The 21,749-nt window shown below is 55.2% G+C and overlaps 1 protein-coding gene across 2 annotated transcripts in view; it reads left to right on the top strand.

Annotated features, from left to right (window-relative positions):
- Positions 1-21,749, top strand: part of GALNT17 (polypeptide N-acetylgalactosaminyltransferase 17) — a 352,801-nt gene that overhangs the window by 189,743 nt on the left and 141,309 nt on the right. For both annotated transcript variants that reach the window (XM_081296841.1, XM_081296842.1), the window contains exons 4-5: positions 14,464-14,638; positions 18,459-18,656. In XM_081296841.1, coding sequence (XP_081152967.1) covers positions 14,464-14,638; positions 18,459-18,656 — 373 coding nt within the window. The remainder of the gene's footprint in view (positions 1-14,463; positions 14,639-18,458; positions 18,657-21,749) is intronic.

Below are 21,749 nucleotides of genomic sequence, written 5' to 3'. Positions count from 1 at the left end.
CACAGTCTGTGCCCAGGTGCCTTCTGCTGTCCATCCTCTATCTCCTATTGTCCGTGTGGAGGCCATCCTCAGAGGCCCCCCGGGTGCCAGCTTTTGGGGATCTCACCAACTGGGCCCACACCCCCAGGAGCTGAGGAGGGGAGTTGTGGGATGGGGCAGGAACTTGCTTTGAGAAGGTAAACTGGGGTTTGGGGGACAGACGGTGCTGGTGGCCGCCCAGTCGTGTGAATGTGCTGAATGGCCCTGGATCATGCACCTCAAATAGTTAAAATGGTCAATTTCACATTCTGTCTGTTTATCAGTTTTAAAAGAGCCAATTAGTTGGACTGGGGCTTTGGATGTGGGGCCATGTGTGTAGGCTGCAGGTGAAGTGGATGTGGGGTCACAGCGACCCCCACCTCTCAACCCCCTTTGCTGCACATTCCTCCATCTGCTTCTCCCTCGTCCCTCATCTGGGAGGTACTGGAGCTGCCAGCCGCCCACTGCAGTTTCCCTGGGCTGCCCTGAGATGGGGTCCGTTCCCCATTGTGGGCTGGGGGCCGGCTGTCAGACTGCTGGGGTGTACAGAGTATTGTCATGATTCCTATTTTGTTTTAGGGATTATTGATCTTGTACTGTGCCTAGTTTATGAATCAAACTTCATCGTAGCTATGCGTACATAGGAGAAAGCGTAATGTTGGGGCATGGCACTCTCCAGGGTGTCTGGAACATGTCCTCCATGATGAGGGGCATTGCTGTCCACGGAGGAGGCCAACAGCTCGTGGTGTGACTGATCTGCTAGCTCCAGCTCATTCGTTAACACTCACCTTACGTCACCCACACCAGGAAGCCCTCCAGGATTTCCCAAGTGTTGCTGAACTGGGGCCTTTCATCTCTGCTCCCTGGCCTCAGTGCATCATTTGACAGAGCACTGGCCATGTGGTGCCCCTGTCCATCTCTAACATGAGACGCTCAATGGCAAGACCTGTGGCCCTCTGCCCTGAGCCCAGGGCTGACATGCTGCTCGGTAGTGAGGGCCGGATGAGCTAAGCTCGAGTGCACAGTGCACAGATTTCCCTCATCTCTGGCACCATTCTGGAAGCTTCTGTGAGTGGCACCATTGTACGTATTTTGGCTTCAGCAGGTTTGCTATTTTGGTGGGGGTCTGAGATGCCATCTGCTAGGGTTTGGGTCTGGGAGGACCCCGGAGGCCCACGATCCAGGGGCTCGGTCTGCAGCTTGTCACTGTTGGTGGGGGTGGAACCCCAGGGTGGTGGTGTCAGGTCACCGTGGGTGCCTACAGAGGGGAGTGAGGCCTGGCCTCCTCCCTCCTTCCCTCCTCCTCCTCTTGGCATTCCGACCATGAGGCGAGTGGTTTGGCTCTGCTGTGCCCTGCCACCAGGACCAGACTTCCAAAGCCACGGGCCAAATAAGCCTTTCCTCTTTACAAGCTGACCATCCCAGGCGTCAGTCACAGTGACAGAGAGATGACAATACAAGCTAGGCCACCACCTGTCCCCAGTGTTACCCTACAGGCTTCGTGGTAACCTGGGTGCTACATGCCTTTCTGTGACATTGCCACGTAGAGGGAGCACTGATCCGCATCTTTGCCTGGTGGCACTCAGAGGCTGAAAGCAGAACGGCCCGGTTAGAAGCTTTTCTGAGGGAGATCGTCCCCTCTGGTCTTCCAACAGGGATGTGGGAGAGGCGCCCACCTGGCACCGCTGGCTGCCCTTCCTGGTGTACACTTGCAAGATGGGAGGATCTTGTGTTCTGGGGAGATAACATTCTTCCCTGTTGGGGAAGTTCTGAGTGACAAGCCAGGAGACATCTTGTTATCACACTGCCACACACTTGGCCGGTCCCTTGTGCAAACCCCGCCTGCCCCTCCTAATCAGAAGCAAGTCTTGTTTTTGCCCCCAATCAGATCCCAGCAACATGGCAGCATCTGCTCGTGGCCTGTCATCGCAGACAGTGAGGCGTTCACACTGCGCTCCCGCACGGGAGATAAGCGGGGAGCTCCAACCTGCGCTGCACACGCCACGTGGCCCCACAAACAGAAGAGTAGAAACAACCAGAAATAGTCTGAAATCAGCGCAGATTCATAGGGAGTCACAGGATGATACAGGGAGTTAGTAGAGTCTTCACTTAGTGCCCCCCTGGGGGACATCTTACAAACAGTCACAACCAGGAAATTATCTCGGGTACAATCCAAAGGGCTTATTCTGACTTCACCAGTTAATGCATGCGCGTGTGTGCACACGTATGTGAGAGGGCGCTCTCTTCAGTTTTTATCACGTGTAGACTTGTGTATCCACCACTGTGTCAAGATGGCTCCCTCCTGCCGCCTCTCTGTGGCCCACCGCCCGGCGACCACTCACCTGCTCTCATCCCCGTGGCTTTGGTATTCCGAGGATCCTCTGTAAGTTGACCCACCGAGTTGTGACCTTTGAGCTGTCTGCGTGCTCATGTGGTCCTCTGGACAGACATTCCCCGGCTCCTCTGTGCCTCCGGTGGCTTCTCCTAATTCTCTGTGAACTCGAGGCTTTGGCTCACATGACAACCTGGGCGCTCACCTGTCCCGGGACCTTTGTGTTGTTTTGCCTGAGCACGTTCACAGCGGAGGCTGCTTGGAGCGTTTGCAGGTAACTATTTGTGTGAAATGCATTTTCTCAGGAGTCCATGTTCAGAGTGAAGGTGTGGGTCTCGGGGGTGACGCATGTTCTGATGGTCCCTTTGGTCATTTATTCCATTTATGTGAAAAGTTCCTCCTTTGGCCTTGGGGACCACATGGCACCGCATTCCAGCAGAACCAGGAGATCATCCAAAAAGTGGGTTGACAGTGTGGCGCTCACCAGGACCTCACCCTGAGGTCCCCTAGACAGGGTCCATGACACAGGAATGCTAGCGGGTCACACGGAGCCCTAGGATGGAGCAAGGGCCGGCCAAGGCTGTCTCAGACTTGCCTCTACCCTGTTGGCTTGTAGACCCAGTCCTTGTAGAGGAAAGACGGCTGCTGGTGTGGCCCAGAGTCTGTATCTTACAGCTTCAGCTTTTGAGTAGAGACAGGTCTGTTTCTCCAGAGAAAGGAAGTGGGGTTCCATCCAGGACAGGTCCCCCTTGGACCTAAGGACGATGGCCAGGGGTACATGGTCAGGAACAGCCTCATCATACCCCAGTTACCACGTGTCCATCAGGCAGCACCTCCAGACAACAAGCTGGGTGTGGGCAGGGTGGACACGCTTGCTGTGGGCTTCTACGGTGCACAGGGACAGCGTGGGCTGTGGCAATGTCACAAGGACCCTCAGCTACAGTTCATGCAAGCTGGGGTGGTTAATGTCCTCTTTGTGAAGGACGAGGCCATGGGTTGGACCCGGGAGAGTTGGCACTGTTGACATGGGAAGAAACAGCAGCCAGAGGAAGTGTCCGGGTGGAGGTCCAGAGGCAGAGGGGCTTGAGACACACAGGGCTGTACAAATGGGAGTCCAGGAGCCATGATGCAGGGGCAGATGGCCGCTGTGGAGAGGGCCCCATCAGAGACATGGTCTGGCTGGGTCCCAGGATTGAGGAGGGGCCATCCTTGATGGGCAAAAGCAGGAGGAGCAGAACAGAAGAGCCAGGGATGTCTCAGTCCTGGATGGGGAGAGGTGATGAACCCAGAGCTCTTGTGCAGGAATGTTCGGAGGGGAGGTGATTAGATTATGAGCGCTGTAGCCTGATCGGTGGATTAATCCATTTGATGGATTGATAATTTGAATGGATTAATGGGTGGTGGCTGGAGGAAATAGGTGGCTGAGTGCCGCAGTCTGGAAGGGCACAAATAACCGAGCCGCCACAAAGCCTTGTAGGTTCAAACAGCATCTCTTTATTCCTGAACTCTCACCCGCACTCTACACACACTTCCCGGGAACACACTCCCTCCACCGGGCTCCGCGCACCAATTCTCCCGGGACCCTGCGAGAACTCAATGGGAACTCCGAAGTAGCGGGCACCCAAGGCAGCAGGATCTGCCCTAATCCTGGAGCCGCCCTATTCCCGGAGCAGGGTCACCTATCAACCATTCCCTCTAGCAAAATGCCAGGCGTCATTCTGACTAAACTGTGGCTCTCAACAGCTGAGGGGTGCCCTTGGGACCATACTGTCCCTGGCTCCTTGCACTCAGGCTTCCTCTGCCCCGCCCCTCTCCTGAGCCACACAACTCTCCTCCTCCATGCCCTGCCGCCATGATGTTCTGCCTCACGGCTGCTGGGGCCATGGAGTCGGCCAACAGATTGAACCTCTGAAACTGAGGTAGAATACTCTCCTCTTCTGGTGCCCTGGGGGGTGTTTAGTCACAGGGATGACAAGCTGGCTGACACAGGGACTGGGCCTCAGCCTGAGTTCTGGGGGGCAGTGAACCATACTCAGGCCTCAGTGCAGCTTGATCGGGTAGGAGTGCTTACTGTCCCTGCTAACTGTCCCCTGACTCCATGCAGCACATCAACAGGCATGCTTGGGACCAGGCTGTGGCACTGCCTTCCCCAAGTGTCCCCAGTCTTCGAGTGAATGTGATTGTGTCCCAAGCGTCCTCCCTCCTTCCATCTTCATCTTTTTTCCACGGTGCTCTCTTTGTGCATGTAGATGAGCAGTGCCTCTGCTCGTTCTTGCCACACGGTCGGGAGCCTGGGGTGCCAGCTGCTACAGAGGTTTGGTATTCGCAGAGCAGCCAGATGTCCCACCGTGGCACCCCAGGCCACATCTGCTCTGAGTGGCTGGTGTCTGTGCTTGTGGCTGTTGTGAGGACCCCAAGTTCTGCAGGCTGCACGTAGAACAGGTTTCGCTGCATAACTGACCTTCACATGGGCGTGACCGCAGGCCCAAGGGTCCATGCTGCCATTGACCTTGAAGAATTCAGGGGTCTGAATCCAGGGGACTCTGCAAGCTGGAGAAGGGGCAGGGCCAGAGGGCTTGCATCTCCTGTTGCCCCATCCCCGCTGCCCGGTGTGTTTGAGGAAAACCGGGGAGGAATGGCTAGGCGCCTGGAGCCACCCAGTTCTCCCAGGGGCTCTCATTTCTGTGTTCTGTCCTGTCCTTCCTTAATGACTGTGACGCTTGCTGTTTCAAGGCACAGATCTGCCAACTTCAGAGCATTCAGAATCGATATCACAGTAAATAAGAAACGTAATGAAAGAAAAACACACTCTGGCCTGTGGACAAATTTTGTCCCTTACATTCACAGTGTTATTGGGACCAGCGGCAGGTGCAGACTTCCCCGGCCTTTTGACAGGCAAGTAAGGGGGTGCTTTTAATTTGGGGGAGCAGCTTGGGGTCCCCACCTCCTGTTGGTGAGGGTCACGCGTATTTGTTGTTTAAAGGGGAGACTGAGTGAGAGAAGCCACGGAGAACCTTCCTTCGGCAAGGAACAGAGGCCACGGCTCCCTCTCCAAGCGCCCTCCGCACAGGCTGAGTGCCGTGTCAAGTGTGGCACTGGGTGTCAGCTCCTCGCGGCTCTTCTTGGTCTTCTTCTCAGTCCTCTTGCTGTCTTTGGCCCTTGCTTTGGTCTCACCGTGGAATCGCCCTGCAGATGCTTCCCTGTGGTCTCCCCGAGAGCCTGCCTCCGCTGCATGTCCGTCTGGGGCCTCTTTTCCGCTCCGGCTGTCCTCCCTGTCCTCAACAAGTGTGTCACTTAAGCCCGCAAAGCCGGGGGGTTGCTCGGAGAATGAAACCTTCGTCCTCCCACCTCCTGTGACTTCATCCCTCATCTTTGCGTGTCTCCATATGGCAGTTCCTCCAGCCCAGGATGGCAGGGCCAGCACACTGCCCTGGCAGCAGGTGTCCTGGGATGCATGGCTCTGACGTCACCTGGCCATTGACACCCTCGTGATCTGCATGGCCCCTGCTCTGGGAAGCACTGACCACCATCAGTGCAGGGCAGCCCAGCAGGGGAGGTGCTGCCTCGGGTCCAGAGCCCAGGCTGGCCAACCTCCCTCGGGCTCCGCCCCTGTCCCCACCCCACCCCACCCCACCATCAGCATGGGTGTCCACGGCTGCAGATTCACAACAGAATGGGGTTCATCATTCTGGAGCCTCATGCTGGCCTGGAGTAGGATTGTTCACACCCGTGGTCCCCCTGGGAACATACACGGGTGCTTCAGAGACACTCACAGGAGCCAGTTCTCAGGACAAGCCCAGGTCAGGCCTCAGCAAGGTCACATGAGCAGACGAGCTTGGGATATCATGACGTCACATCCACAAGAACCAGAGGCAGATAGACAATGTGTAGGCATGTCACTCACAGACTGTAGCCTTGCCAAAGTCACTGGCTCTCTGCCTTCGTCCCTTCAGGCTGCTGTGACAACATACCTTGGACTGGGTAGTTAATAAGTAGCCATCCGCTGTCCGTGGCCTGGAAGTCCAAGGTCAAAACAGGTTTGATGTGGTGCAGATCTGGTCCCCAACCACCACATTGAGGGATGAGGATCGTCCTGTGGGAGTCAGGGGGACACAGACGTTCACGCCATAGCAGCCCCTCTGAGCCTCAGTTTTCTGGTCCATAAAATGGATCTTTCAGAGTCCTTAAGAGGATGGAAAGACCAGGCGCTGGCACACGCCTGTGATCCCTGTGGCTCAGGAGGCTGAGGCGCAGGATGGTGAGTTCCAGGCCAGCCGCGGCAACTTAGCTGGGCCCTGGGCAGCTCACCAAGACCCTGTCTCAAAGTAAAACATGAAAAAGGGGGCTTGGAATGTGGCCAGGAGGAAAAGAACCCCGGGTTCAGTCCCCAGCACCAGGAAAAAAAAGAGTCCAAAGTGCTGATCCAAGTAAGCGGCCACCTCAGCACGGGCAGTGGTGAGCACCCAGTGAGTGTGAAGACAGGAATCCTGGAGCTTGCAAGGCGGCCTGGAGAAACCGTGAAGGGGGTCTGCTCTGGCCGGGTCCTGCTCCAGAGCCTTCGTGATTACTAACATTTTTAGTCAGCTCCGTTGGCAATTTGGGGATATAAATATTTCATTATTGATATAGACAAGCACAGTGTTTGAGATGTCTGAAAAGGATGCTGTCAGCAGAGGGAAGCTTTCCCTGTGAGCAGCCTTGCGCTTGGGGCCTCCCTCCGTGGACACCCTTGGAGGCCATCTGAGGCACCCAGCTATGTGCATGCATTTGGTCAAATTTACAAAATAAGATTTTTCTTTTCTTTTTCAAAAGATGATTCCCTCAAATTGAAAATAAAACCCAAATTCATGTCTGCGACTTACTGTCTCCGTTTGATACAGAAGAAACCCACGTGTCAAGGGACCAAGGTGTCATCCAAGTTTCTCCCCAACCCCACGTTCTTTTTCAGTTTTAGATGATATTTTTAAAAGTTTTGTTTGGTCTTCGCATGGCTGCTATTACACATCTAATTGGCTGGTTATTTTTATTTTAGGCATGGATGTCTTTTCAGGCATACCTGGAAATCCAGGTGTTTCAAGTCTATTTTTTTATGCTCTTCCAAAGCTGATTCTCACATACATAAAACATGAGATTTCTTAGAGAAGAAAAGATGCTTCAGAAGTGTGGAGTGTTCTAATTAATGCTGGTGCTCAAGCCCTGTGTTGAGGTCCATGTCTTCCAAGCTGACTGTCAGAGCCCCCAGCTTCAGTGAGCTGGGAGTTCCCATGGGTCAGCTGAGCTCCGTGTGCGTGAGCGAGATACATGGGCTGGATCTTCCCCTCAGGGACACCTCCTCACTGTCCGGGGGAGCTCAGAGCAGGTCCAGTTGGGAGGACAGGGGTAGCTTTAGTAACCTGTGTGGTATAAAGCACAGGCCAGGAGCAAGGATCCGCCCTGGAGAATCCAGGCCCTTAGGATCCTGGGGCGGAAGGTAGCCAGCTGACCAGAGTGTGCTTGGGGGCAGTTTCTAGTCAACCAGTTACCAACATGGGGACCGAAGCCACATGTCCCAGAATATGTATGGAATCAGATCTTCAGTGAGACCTCGGTTTTGAGTCAACCAGCCCACCTTCAAACTGACAAAGGCCACAGACACAAAGGACCACATACCGTGAGGCTCCGTTTTAAGGGAGTATCTGGAGTAGGCCGATTCCTAGAGGAGCCATTAGCGGGGCTGGGTCAGGAGAATGGGGACCAGTGCTTCAGGGGTTTGCATTTGGAGCTATAGTTCCAGACCTGGGTGGCGGTGATGGCAGCACGACGTTATGAAGGTACGTCGCGCCACTGTGCTGTGCATTTTAAAATGGCCCAAATGGCGCGTTTTAGTGACAACAAGAAAGCCATGAAGAAGGACCAATTAGAGATGTTTGGGTTTGTGTGGGGACCAGCCGGGGCCCTGGTCAGCCCCACTCAGGCTGACGGAGGAGGGATAGTGTGGGTAGGAGCTGGACAATCACACTCCCCCAGGCTCCCAGGTGAGGCCCACTCTGAGCAATGCTGGCTTAGAGGCAGGCACTTTGGTTTTGTTTTTTAATTGGAACACGCCATATGTGCACTTTTCTTGTCCCCAGCTGTCACAGCCCGTGTGTTCCCAGCGAGCAGCATGCCCAACCCCAGCAGCTGCTAGCAGTGAGAGGTGTTGGCAGCACGAGTGGCAGGGGGTGGTAGAGGACCTGATGGCAGCGGAAGGAACATGGGTGGGATACAATACTAGGTGCTATCACAGTCCCCCTCATGGCATTTTTGCTTTCCAGAGACTCAGTTACCTACAGTCTACCTCAGTTAAAAAATATCAAATAGAAAATCCCAGAAATAAGGAATCCACACTTTTCAGTTTGCATGCCTTTCTGAGTAGCCTGATGAGATCTCATGCAGTCTTGCCGTGTGCCTCCTGGGATGTGACCATCCCTTTGTGCAGTGTATCCTTGGTGTATACACTACCCACCTGTTAGTCATAGCCACCTCAGTTACCAGATAAGCCATCATAGTACTGTAGGGCCTGTGTCCACAGAGCCATTATGTTAGTTTAACACTGTCCTTGGTTTCAGGCCTCCACTGGGGTCTTGGAATGCACACCCCTGGAGTAGGACTGTTATTTTAGTAGTAGGGATAGTCAGATGGGAGCAGGAGAGCAGGAGCCAGGAGCGTATGGGGTCCTGACGGAGGGAACAGCCCAGCTGTGAGACTGTTCCGTGTAGGTGCAGCTGGCCATCACGGTCCTAGCTCTGGAAACAGCATGGAGATCCTCACCATTTATGCTGAGGTCATTTCTGAGAGGTCCAGTATTTCAACCAATACAGGATAAAAAGGGTCTAGTAGGTGGGAAAGGCCAAGATGGGACCCTGGAACCCATGTGCAGTAGGGTGAGCCGTATTTCACACACGGGGCCAGTTCACAAAGAGCCAGCTAGCCTGTCACCTATGGAGTCAGGCTCTGGTGTGTGTCCACAGAACCCTGGTCCCTTGGAGCCTGTTAGGCAAGTTCATGGGTGGTGGAGTTTCTAGAAACCTTCGTTTGCACCTAAGTGGCTTCTCCGGAGCCTCCACGCCTGAGGGAGAGGTGGGACGTTCGGCTGTTCCCCTCAAGGCTCACTAACGAGGGGAGGGAGGAGAGGTGAGCTTCCCCCCCTCCCCCCCAGCCCGGCCAGTGTGGCCCCTCCCTCAGGCCACACACCTGCGGAACGGAGGAGCCTTCCGGGCTAACCTAGTCCCTGAGAGGAAGGACTCCACTGTCGGCCTACCCTCTAGGTTGCTGAAAGCGGGGCTCTGGAGAGAATGCCCCAGGGACGCTCTGCGCTGGCTCCGTTCTTGTGCCCTCCTCCTCACCAGCTCACGCTCCCTAAGCCTGGACGACAGGCTGCCTCACTGTTGAAAGCAGGTGTATTTCCCTCGCCAGCCCCTCCTGGTCACGGGCAGTGCTCGCGTCTTCCCTCCCGACTCCCCCAAATACTGTTTATCAAAATTGTGAGAAATGCAGGGATTCCCAAATGGCCCGGGGCCAATCTGATATTGGATTTCATCTAACACTGGAAGGTAAGCATTTATCTCTGCAGAAATAGGTTTTTGTTTTCTTCTCTGAGTTTGCTGGTAAGAAAATATGAAAACATAGGTGAATGTTTTTCCGGCTCTCCCTGTACTATTGCAGAAGGGTTTCTTCTGTGGAGGGTGATGGCCGACCTTAGGGGACGGGCGTGACATTTCTAAGCAATCCAAGCTTAGCTTGGCTCCCATGGGAACCTGGGGGCTGGTTTCACGAGGTCAACCTGTGCACTCTAGGGTGGACTTGGGCTCTTGCACCCCACCCTCACCCTCAGTCGGATTCTCTCCTCTCCAAACCTCAACAACCCAGAGCCCTCTGGCCATCCCAGCTGTGTTCTGTCAGAAGCAGTCTTTCTGGAACTCTCTTCTAAGCCCCTGTTCATCCACTTCCCCATGCTCAGCCTGTCCCTTCAGGCAGCCACCCGGAGGGAAGTCCCTCCTGGTCCCATCAGGTGCCTGTGCTCACTCGCTATCTTGAATGCACCTGGCTCTCCCTGAGGCTGAACACTGGTCACTTGGGACAGGGCGTGAGCCTCAGTCCTCGCAGGCTCTGGGACTCCCTGGGAGCCGTACACAGGCCCCCCTTAGAAGCTCTGCCCTGTGGTGCTCTGCCCAGGGTGGGTTTCTGGCTCTTTCCCTGCCTCCTAACAGTGAGGGCATGGTCCTGCATCTTCCTCTGTCCCCTGGAACAGTCACCCTCTCCTGACACCTTCCCTCTGGGCATTCCTGCCTTGGCCCTCCTCGGCCAGCCCTCCATGTCCACTGGAACCCACCTGTGCCCAGCTGAGCTCATCAACCTGTCCCTCGTGCTCTCTCATTCTCTTCTGTCTTTTTAAATTAATGGCACCTTCCCGATTGCCCAGCCTGAGTCTCGGGCATCAGTAATGCTGTTACTCTGGAGGTGTGGTTCTGCGTTTGTGTGTTCTTTCGCTGGGCTCTTTGGGACAGTGAAAGCACACACCCAGGCCTCTGCCTAAAGACACGGCTGCTCCTGAGACCCAGTCAGTCACCTCCCCCTGGGTTGCTTCAGCTCCTCCCCCGTGGCTCTCTCCTTTGTCCCTTGGCTCCGTCTGCCTGGAGATAGTGAATATTGGAATCTTTGAATGAGTATCTTCTCCTTAATTAGACAGGACATGTCTGGAGGGAGCACTGGGGTCTGAGCTGTTTTTTATTTGCTTTTTAATTTAGGCATGGGCCCCGCCCCTCATCAAGCCTTGAGTTACCCTTCAGGGCAGGGATGCGAGGCCCATTCAGTGTCCCTGGGCTGAGCCTGCTGGCTGGGTCATGGCACCTCCCTCTGTCCTCCCAGCACAGCTCCTGGGCTCCACCTCAGTTGCGTCTGGAACGCTGGGTCCCTGTACCTTGGAAAGTGAGGACGGTGCCTGCAGTTCTGTCAGGGGTAAAACAGTCCCCAGGCTCTAAGGTGATGTTGTCTGCCTAGGAAGACGAGCAGCGTCCGGGGGAAGCTATAAAGTGGATCTGAATTATTAATAACCACAGATTAGTTATTAGAAAGAGCATTTGCTGGATGCACCTTAAAGCCCTCACATGTTGTTCCATTTACTCCTGATGTCCATAAGGCTGGACAACGATTAGCATTGCCCATCATCCCCGGGTACTCTCAGAGCCCTCTATTGTCCCTCCCAGTAGCCTTGGGACGTAGGAGAGGTAGCCATGGGAACGTCTCTCTCTTTCCAGCCTTGTAAACTCTTAGCTTTTCCCTACCCCAGAGTCTCAGTCCCAACCACTTTTATAAGTGAGGACATCACTGGGAAGTTTACATGGGGACCATATAGCCATACATGACATCGGTTACTGAGCAGAGCCTCGAGTACCCCCAGTTGCCTGGCAGTTGAGAGCCTAGAGTGTGTGCAGTCCCCAGGGATGGTGCTCAGCACTCAGCATTCAGAAAGTCCCGTGGGTGAAGACGGTGTGCTGCCCATTGCCTTCAGCAGTATGTCCCTCCACGCCCTGTCCACCTGCCCGGTCCTTCTGGAGAATAAATGGAAGCCAAGCACGCACGCCTCACCCAGTCTCCCTGGCCCATTCTGTGTTGCTGTAACAAAACACCCGAGGCCAGTGAGTTAGGAAGGGGAAGTTTGCTTAGCCCACTGCTCAGCAGGCAGGGCAACTGGAGATCAGGCAGCTGCCTCTGCCAGGCCTGTGCTGCATGTAATGTGGTGATGACGTCACCTGGGAGCAGAGGGTGCTGCAGCCTGCTCATGTGCTGATTGAGCCAGGCTCCCCAGACCTAGCTTACTCCCCGAGACCTACCCAGCCTCTGGAGAAGGACATTAATCCATGCATGAGGATTGTGTCCCTGTGACCAGTCACCTCCCAGAGGCCCCTCCTGACCAGCCAAGTGAGGAATGGAGCCTTGGCAGAGTTGGGGTGGGAACAGCTGTAGCACAGCCTGCTTGCCTCCGTCACGCTCAGTCCTTCCCCTGGGCCTCCCTACGGGGAGCGGAAGTGGCTGTGCCCAGCGTCTGTTCCAGGGCCTCCCTCTCCTGCTCCAGTGCCCTCGAGTTGGAGAGGCCAAGCTCTGGCTTAGCATCCTGCCTCATGGCCTCTTGCCTAGCCTCCTTGGGCTCCAGGGATACTCTCCAGTCCCTGCTAAGGGGCCTCAAACCTCTCTGCAGGGAAGGAGACATATCATAAGTGTCTGCCACAGCCGCTGGAGGTTGGCCATACTGTGCTACCCTGTGCCAGGGAGGTGTCAGCGGCCTCTCTGTCCCGAATCCTCTAACTTTAAATGCACCTTAAAGCCCTCACATGTAATTCCATTTACTCCTGATGTCCATAAGGCTGGACAATGATTAGAATTGCCCATCATCCCTGGGTGCACCTGCTCCTCTGGTCACCTCACTCTCTGGAGACCAGCGAGTGGAGGCGGGAGTGGGCTGACCTGCCCAGAGTGGCCCAGGGTGCCCATGGCCCATGCCTGAAGCTTCAGCCCACCCACATGCTGGACCATGGCAGAGGTCCTCCTCGAGGGTGATGGCACCTGGTCACCAGCCGCCCTCGAGTAGTCTTTTGGGGCAGCCACAGCAGAGCTCCCTGGACCGCAGGCAGTGAATCGCAGAAAGGTGTTTCCCCACAGTCTAGAGACTGGAAGGTCAAGATCAAGGTGTGGTGGGGGTGCTTTCCTTGGGTCTCTCTCCTTGGCTTCTGGACGCCCCTTGCTATCTCATCCCATGGTCATCCTTCGGTGCCCACATACCCCACGAGTCTGCTTGAGTCCCTCCACCTCTGAGACATGAGTCCTTAAGGACTGGGCCCACCCTAATGGCCTCACTTTACAAGCCTGTCTTCAAGCACAGCCACATTCTGAGCTACGGGGCTAGGACTCGAGAGCAGAGTTCTGTGGGGACACGGTTGGGTGCCTGGCGCACTCGTTCCCCACACGAGGCCATTGACTGACAGCACCTTTCCTGTGCCCTTGCCCTTTTGGGTCCTCCTGCCCCATTTATCTAAACACCTCTTCTCTGTTTCTCCTGGGGTCACAAGGCTGCCTCTTTCCAGGCACAACAGCCATCACGCAAACCGCTGACCCTTACGTAGGCTGTCAGGTTTATCTAGGAAGTGACAACGTCTGGTAACGCAGCCTCTCTAGCTTTCTCTACAGTAAACCCAGAGGTAACAGCATTTCTGAAAGGTCCACCTGGGGACCTACTTGCATCAGAATCACCTGTGCAGCTCCTGGAGCGACCCCCAGGGGGAGACTCCGAGCAGGGGGAGATCCTTGGGGTGCACCGGGCATCCCTCCCCTATTCGTTGTCTGCCCAGCCCCCACCTCCACCTACGCGGGAGCATGGTGGGATTGGGTCTCAGCTCTTCATTGCTAGGTGTGTGACCTTGGGACAGGTTGGCCTCCCTCACATTGTATCTTAATTTGCAAAATGGAATTAATCTTGCTAATTAATGGAATTAGTCTAGCAACCTCCTAGGGTTGCTTCAGGATTAAATTAGATCACAAAAATAAAGCACCTTCTCACCCACTCGCTGTTGCTGCCAAGGAGCAGAGGGCGTGTTCAGGTGTCGGCAGCCTTGCAGGATTTCCGCCCCCAGCAGGATTTCTGCTGCTGGGCAAAGACCAGCATAGGCCTTGTCCCTGGTGCATCTGGCCTGTGGCCCTACGTCTGGGCAGCCAGCACACATTCCATGAGCAGCAGTTTGTGCACAGGGAAGTCCACTTAGGAGTTGACCGGCAGGCCCCGGGGGCTTTGGGGCAATAAGGGTACTAGCTAAGAAAGTAGAAGGGCCACAAAGAAAAGACATCCCAAAGGACCCCTGCCCGCCTGCAGCAGCTGGGCTGTGGAAGCCAGGGCCGTCTTCCAGCCAGCTGTGACCCGGTGTTCCTCAGAGTGCAGCTGTTCATGTGAGGCTGCCCTCGGACTGGGCCACCTTTCCACTGGCCTTACTGACATTTACACTTTTGCAGTCACTCAACCCTCTGAGGGTCAGCAGGCGTCGCGGTGGGTTGGTTGCCCGTGGAGATGCCCTGACCGTGGACCTCTTGCTCTTGTCCCCTGGCAGAGGAGCTGAAGGCCCCGCTGGAGGAGTATGTGCACAAGCGCTACCCCGGGCTGGTGAAGGTGGTGCGTAACCAGAAGAGAGAGGGCCTGATCCGCGCGCGCATCGAGGGCTGGAAGGTGGCCACCGGCCAGGTCACCGGCTTCTTTGACGCCCATGTGGAGTTCACTGCTGGCTGGTAGGTCACAGGCCGACACCAGGAGCATTGGGGCCTTCTGTGCCCTTAGAAGGAGCTGGAACCTGGGGGAGGGCACGCTCCACCTGCTCCTCAGGGGCCACTGGAGGGATGAAAAAGGGGTGGTGGAGGAGGCGGGAGTCCTGCTGGGAGAAAAACAGGGGAGCTGACTGCCTGTCCCATCTACCAGCCTGATCTTCGTGCCCAGGGACAGTCCGACACTCTGGGCAGGGGACCCAGCAGTTGTGTTTGTGTTGATCTTCTCCCCACTGATGAGTTCCCTCTTCTCGGGAGGGGGCCTGATAATTCCACCTTCCTGGCAGTTTCTGGCTTCAGGGTCTTGGCTCTGGTCTCAAGGGAGGAAGAGGAGCTTTATTCTCCGTAGATGTGGCCCTGAGGTTTTCCCAGGTAGAAAGAAGAACTGAGGGACAGGGCTGTGCCTGTGGAAACAGAGGCAGCACCACCAGTTCACACAGTGAGACGGCGAAGCCAAAGCAGGACTTCCCCATGGAGAGGAGGGTCCAAGGGCACCCCAGGGGACAAGTCCATGTCACGTCAGAGGCTTGACAGGCTGCACCCAAGTCACTTATTAGAGAGAAGGGTCTTTTTTTTTTTTTTAATCCGCACACATGGCTGCACCTATTCACAGGGTACAGTGTGGTGTTTTACACATACCTACAGCATGCACTGGTCAAACCAGGAACTGAGCACACCTGTCACCTCAAATACTTATCGTTTCTTTGTGTTGGGGACATTGTAGCTATTTTGAAATATACAATAGATTACAGCTAACTATAGTCACATTACTGTGCCCTGAGAATTTAACGCTCTTATCAAACTGCATTTATGTCCCTGTCACTCACCCTTTTCTGACCCCCCCACCCCACCCCCTCCTCCCAGGGCCCAGCTAACACCCTGACTGTGAGGTCAGCTTGTTAAAGAAGCCGAGTCTTGTCTTCACAGAAAAGGTTGATTTACAACCAACGATACCCTTGAATAAGTTGTTCACGGTACCAGCTTTAAAGACCTGGTGTCTTTCCAGGCGTGGTGGCACATAGCTGAAGTCCCTATGACTCGGGAGCTAAGGCAGGAGGAGTCAAAGTCCACAGCCAGCCTCCGCAACTTAGCGAGACCCTGTCTCAAAATAAAACATAAAAAGGGCTTGGTGACGTGACTCAGTGGTGCAATCTCTGGTATTAAAGGGAGAAAATCCTGATGTCCCCACAAGCATTCAAATGTGTCCTCATCTGCCAACTTCCCAGGCCTCTCAATGGAGGCTTCTCAAGGAGCCTGAGCAGATCAGCACAGGGCAGCCGAGGTCCCTGTGGACACGACCCAACCCGGGCACACTGGCATCTGTCCTCACCTCCCAGACCAGTCTCCTGGTTGACAGGCCACCCGTGGTCCCTTCAAGGAGGCAATAGGTCATAGGGTGAGGCGGGAAACAGACCATTTGGTTAGATACCTGCCTCTCTGCTGCTGTCAACGCTGGTGGCTTGAAGCTGAGCGTCTTCAGTCCCTACCTGTCCCCTGAGCTTCTGAGTACTTCACCCTTTGCAGTAGTGAAGCAGGTCCCCAGACCAGCAGCCTCAGAGCTTGTTAGAAATGCAAATCCTCAGGTTGGCAGGCTCCTCCCAGACCTCTGAAGTCAGAAGCTGTGTGGGTCCTGCACCTGCCCTAGCCAGCCCTGGCCACCAGTCACCACCAGTCATCAGGACACACACAGTCAGCTTGAGAATCACTGAGCAGGGAGCCTCCTGAACAATTCACTTGGGGGCCCATGGCAGCTGCAGCTTGGCTTCTCCTGCCTTTAACCCTCCAAGTCTTCACCTCCACCCTCCTTCCCGGCCCCTCCCTGGCCCTCCCCACCCAGCCCCACCTCTAGCCATTTTGCCTTTGAACCGGTTCCTCACTCGCTGGCTCCCTCTTCCTGTTCTGGCTGCCACTGCCCCGGCTCAGCTCTTCATCTCCCCACCTGCTAATGTCCACCGGCCTGTCGGATGTGGGTTGTCCATGGCTCTGTTTGAGAGCTCCTCTGTGTTCTGGGTCACAAGAGATTCTCCTTCTACCACACGCCATTTTGAGGGCCAGGAGGGAGAAGCCAGGCTGCACCTTGCAGCGGGCTACTATAGCTTTGGCTCAGCCGTGACCTTGTCACTCCTGCTCAGACCCCATGGGCAAACCAGCTCCCCCGCAAGCCCAGCCTTCCTGGGAGGTTGGGGTGGGAGCATGCCCCTCCAGGGGGCACGGCGGTCCACAGACATGCCCAGGGAGGGCAGCAGTCCCCAGGGGGAGTTGCCCCTCCTCCTGTGCACAGCAGACTCCAACACTTCACCTGCAACAACATCACTTCAACCAAGGGCTTAGGTCTTTGTGCTGAGGGACAGCACAGGGAGGGCTGAGCTGGGTGCTCTCTACGCACAGCACAGCGACAGGCCATCTGTGGTCCCTTCAAGGAGGCAGTAGGTCATAGGGTGAGGCGGGAAACAGACCATTTGGTTAGATACCTGCCTCTCTGCCAGCTGGCCTTTGTCTCAGTCTCCTCCTTACCAAGTGAGGAGACTGAGACTCCCTGGGCCTCAGTCTCCTCACTTGGTAAATGATGATCACTGCATCCCCTTCTGGAATACAGTGCATGGAAATCATTTCAAATGGTGCCTGGGCCCAGGTGCTGGGTAGGTGGCAGCTCAGAGATTAACAAAGGCTATGCAGCTTGAATAAGGTGGAGTGAGGCCTGAGTCCAGAGGGAGGAAACCCTCCTCCTAGGGGAATTGGGGGGAGCTTCTAGGGAGAGGTGACATTGGATCTAAGCCTCCTGGGTGCTGGGCTCTCTACCAGTGGCCAAGGGCATTCCCAGGGGAGGGCAGAGTGGAACCCTGGAGGGCCGAGTCCTGCAGCTAGGTTTCCAGCCAGGAGAGCCCCCCGCCTGCCTCCAGCTGGAATGGTGCAGGCCAGACGTAGAAGGCAGTCAATGGCCTGGGGTATATTTTATTGTTCGTTTTAAATAGAAAGATGAGATGAGCCCACAGGTAATTCAATAGCTGCAAATGAACAGAGATGGGCTGTGCACCCAGCGCTCTCATTATTCTTCCAAATAATGCAGAGGAACGGGATTTCCCTTGACTCTTTTCCAAAGCCCGCATTCTGGTCTAAGCTGAGAGATTAATGCCTTGGCTTCCCAGAGCCATCTTGTCCTTCTCAAATGTGGGAAATGGCCCCTTCCTGGGTCTGCCTGGGAGACACACGTTGGCAGAGTTGCCTGACCATCTGCTTTTTCCCAGGCCAGCCAGCTACACCTTGAACTTGGAGCCAGATTCACGGTGGAAGCCCGCAGCAGCCTTCAGAGAGAAAGCACGCTAGGAGGCAGGATCCTGCCTGCCTTTGCGTTTAATTAGTTCCAGGCCTTCCATTGCTAACCGATTCAATTAGATCCCTTTTAAGAAATCAATTAAATAATCAATTAAAAAAACTGAAATAGCCACACATGCAAAGAAGCCAGCAAATCGCTTATTAAAACCAGGCTATTCAGGCAGACATGGCCTATTTGGGAAAGGAAATTCAGTGTCAGCCAGCAGGAGCAGCAAGAGGCATAGTGGGCACCCTGAGGGGGGAAGTCGTGACCTGTGTGGCACCAGAGAACAGTGGGAATGTGGGAATCCTACTGTCACTGACCAATAGGGAGGCCTGGCGCTCTGGACTGGGCACCCTGGGTTCTGAGTTCTCCCTTCCACCATCACTAGGGACTCCAGGAGGGCAAGAGCCTGGGGCATGGCCCACACGTCCAAGGCCACCAGGGAGAGTTGATTCCACTTCTCTGTTTCAGGGCTGAGCCAGTCCTGTCCCGCATCCAGGAGAACCGGAAGCGAGTGATCCTCCCCTCCATCGACAACATCAAGCAGGACAACTTTGAGGTGCAGCGCTACGAAAACTCCGCCCATGGCTACAGCTGGGAGCTGTGGTGCATGTACATCAGCCCCCCGAAGGACTGGTGGGATGCCGGGGACCCTTCTCTCCCCATCAGGTCTGTGACAGCGAGCTCTGGCGGGTCAGCGGTCCGTCCCCAGGTCCCAGGACAGAGGAGCCATGGAGTGGGGAGGGCCAGGACACCAGGGTACCAGCAGCCCTGGAGAATGGCGGGTGTCTTAGATCAGAGTTCCCTGCAGAGGGCGGACCCTGCCCTTTGTTCCTTCAGCTGCAGGTCGACACAGCCACACTGAAAATTCAGACTGATGGTCACATTCACACTTTTTATTCTTCCTTGGTCCTTAATTCCTTTAGGGGTTTTGCTTTCTGTGGTCTCTGTTACCATCTGCTAGTCGATTTGAAAATAGGAAGTGGGGAAAATTCCCCAAATAAGCACTTCATTCGCTTTAAATAAGTTGTATTACGCTCTGTTGTTACAATTGCTCTATTTCTAGTTACTGTCATTAACCTCTTACTATGCCTACTTTACACATGGGACTTATTATCGTACCTTATCCATTCATTGAAGGATGTGTGGACAGGAAAACCAGCACGTGAGGTTAGGGACGCTCCAGGGTCAGGCTCTCTCCAGCCAGGCCTTGCACGCCCCTGGTTGGGAGCAACTTTATTTCATGAGACTTGAATAACTGCAGAGTCTCTCACCCTTGTTTGTGACACAGCTCCACACAGGAAGGGACAATAGTTGTGGCGTCTTACATAGGGGAGGGCCTCTGGGAACTCCATGTGGCTCCCACCCCAGGTCCCTGCCTGGAGGGGCACCGGGGTCCACAGGTCTTGTGCCTGCTGCGAAGTGTGAGTGTCAGGGTGTTGAGTGAAGCAGGTTGGCCTCAGTGCCCAGTACTTCCTCCCGATGCTGTAACCAGTGACTGCACCCACGAGGACTCAGAACAGTGCAGATCTGGTCTGACCATTCCAGAGCTCAGAAGTCTGAAGTGGGCCCAATGAGGCTGAAATCTAGGGTCCTCCCGGAGTCCCCTGTGGAGAACTGTCTCCTGGTCCTTTCCTGCTCCTGGAGGCCTCTCCGGCCTCTGGCTTCCTCCTCTGTTTTTGTGCTGCCCTCTTAGAAAGCCCTGTGGTATTTGGGATCCACAGGAACAATCCAGGACAGTGGCTGCGTCTCAAGGTATTTCCCTGAATCACGCCTGCGAAGTACCCGTGACGCTCCGTTCCCAAGCTCCGCAGGGCAGGATGTGCCCGGGGTGGGCAGCGATGGCATCTCCTAAGTGAGGGCCAGAGGACACCAAGTGTCTGAAGTTGGGGGAGCTGGAGATGGGGTCTCTGTTGTCTCATCCCAGTGGTGTGTTTGTTGGTATTAAGGGAAAGGGAGAGGGCCGTGGAATGAGGACTGGCTACAGGTAGCCCCGGATTCTTTCTCGATCTGCACGTTTGCCATAAGAAGAGCCCAATTCTGAGAGGGTCTGTGTTCTCCTGTTTGAGGTGGAAAGTGGGAGGCTGCGTGAGACCTTTCCCAGCCGACTCTCTATCACAATTCAGTTCCCACCTGGACCACATGCAGGGTGGCAGGGCCACGGCTGGGCCCACTGGGAGCTAAGACGAAGCAAACCTCACTAAGTTTTCCCGAGAGCCAGGGCACAGCCTTCAGCTACAGGTAAACCTGAATGGCAAAGCTTGCAGACCCAGCGGCCTCCAGATGTGAAAGGGGTGAAATTGAAGTGACGGACTTCAGGACATTGGTTTCGTGTTTTGGCCAAATGATGCCCCCCACTCCCCAGCCACCCCTGACACGCGGAGAGGTTGGCCATCCGCCGTGACGGTAGCAGAGTGAGGGCGTTGGCAATGGAGGGGAGGCTTGCTCACAGCTTGCTCCTTGGTGCCCAGCAACACCTGTACTGGTGTCTCTGGGGACATCACGCACTGAGCAGAACCAGCTTGTGTTCCATGAGTTATGGTGACATTAACAGATGATTAATATGCACTTTAAAGACTCAGAGTCGTGATCGTGAGTCATTACTGTTGTGTGTGCCTCTGATGCGCCAAACACTCAAGTGCCAATGATCTCCTTGGATGTACATTCACTTATGAATGCTTAATTTGTTAATCGTGGATGGGGTGTCAAATCGCAGGAGAGACATCTGACGGTCCTTCTGACATTACTAACCACAGGGTGGTTTCCTCCTCATCAGCACACGGTGCCTCCTTCTTCCCTTGACGCCAGAATGTTCATAGTTATGATTTTGCTCTCGTGAAGGGTGGGATGAGACCTTCTCTTAATACAAACAGCACCAAGATGGAGGAGTCCTTAGGTACCAGACTCCGTGGCATGCCACATGAAGTGAGACACGTGGCCATGGGAGTTCACGTCCTTCTATCCCTGCTCACTCTCTGTTTCTTCCTGCTTATCTTTTCTTCCTCCTGCCTGACAAAGAGTCATTCTCCAAGGTCTTCTCCCATCCTCTGCTCTCCGTTTGCACCAGAGTGGGCAATGGGCAGTGCTAAAGAGGGCCAGGCCAAGTGCCGGGGAGGGAGCTGTGGGGTGGGGTGGAACCGTGTCCCACCCGAGGAGGGCCTGCCGCCAGCCCCACATGATGGTGCTGGGCACACAGAAGCCATGTGGTCAGGTCCTCAGGCTTCCAAGAAATGCCGTGATCTAGATCCTTCCAGGTGTTGGCAAAGTAAATCCCTCTCCTTCAGGACCACGAGGACCTCCAGCAGGTCCAAGAGTGCATCTAGCCTCTAGGCCCTGGGCACTCGGTCTTTGCTCTGTGTCTCTTTCCTGGAGGCCCCCCTCTCCCTGGACAGCCTCGGCCATGCTCCTCACCCAGAGAACTATGGGCAGCTGGTATGAGGCATTGCTGTGGGCTGGGGGCCAGGGGATAATGTTCCCCCAAACCACAGAAGAAACACAGTCCGTCTTCCAAAGGCTCCAGCCAAGCCTACAGGACAGGACTCCCCACCGGCCCACCGAGTGTCCGCAGCCCCCTGTGCTGGGTCTTCTGTGGGAGGCTTTGGTTAGCACTGACCCAGCTCTCACCTCTGTGTGGAGAAGGTGCCCAGATCCACAGACCAAGCCCTGGGTATTCTGTGGGGATGTCATTTCAGTGACCATCACTAGACCACTGGGCTTAACTTGTCGGGCCTTTTTGACGACTGGACACAAGCTGGAGATCCT

This window comes from Spermophilus citellus (assembly GCF_964194105.1).
Source record: "Spermophilus citellus genome assembly, chromosome: 6".
NCBI lineage: Eukaryota > Metazoa > Chordata > Mammalia > Rodentia > Sciuridae > Spermophilus > Spermophilus citellus.
The sequence above is the reverse complement of the archived record's forward strand: the minus strand, read 5'-3'. Positions and strand labels throughout refer to the sequence as shown.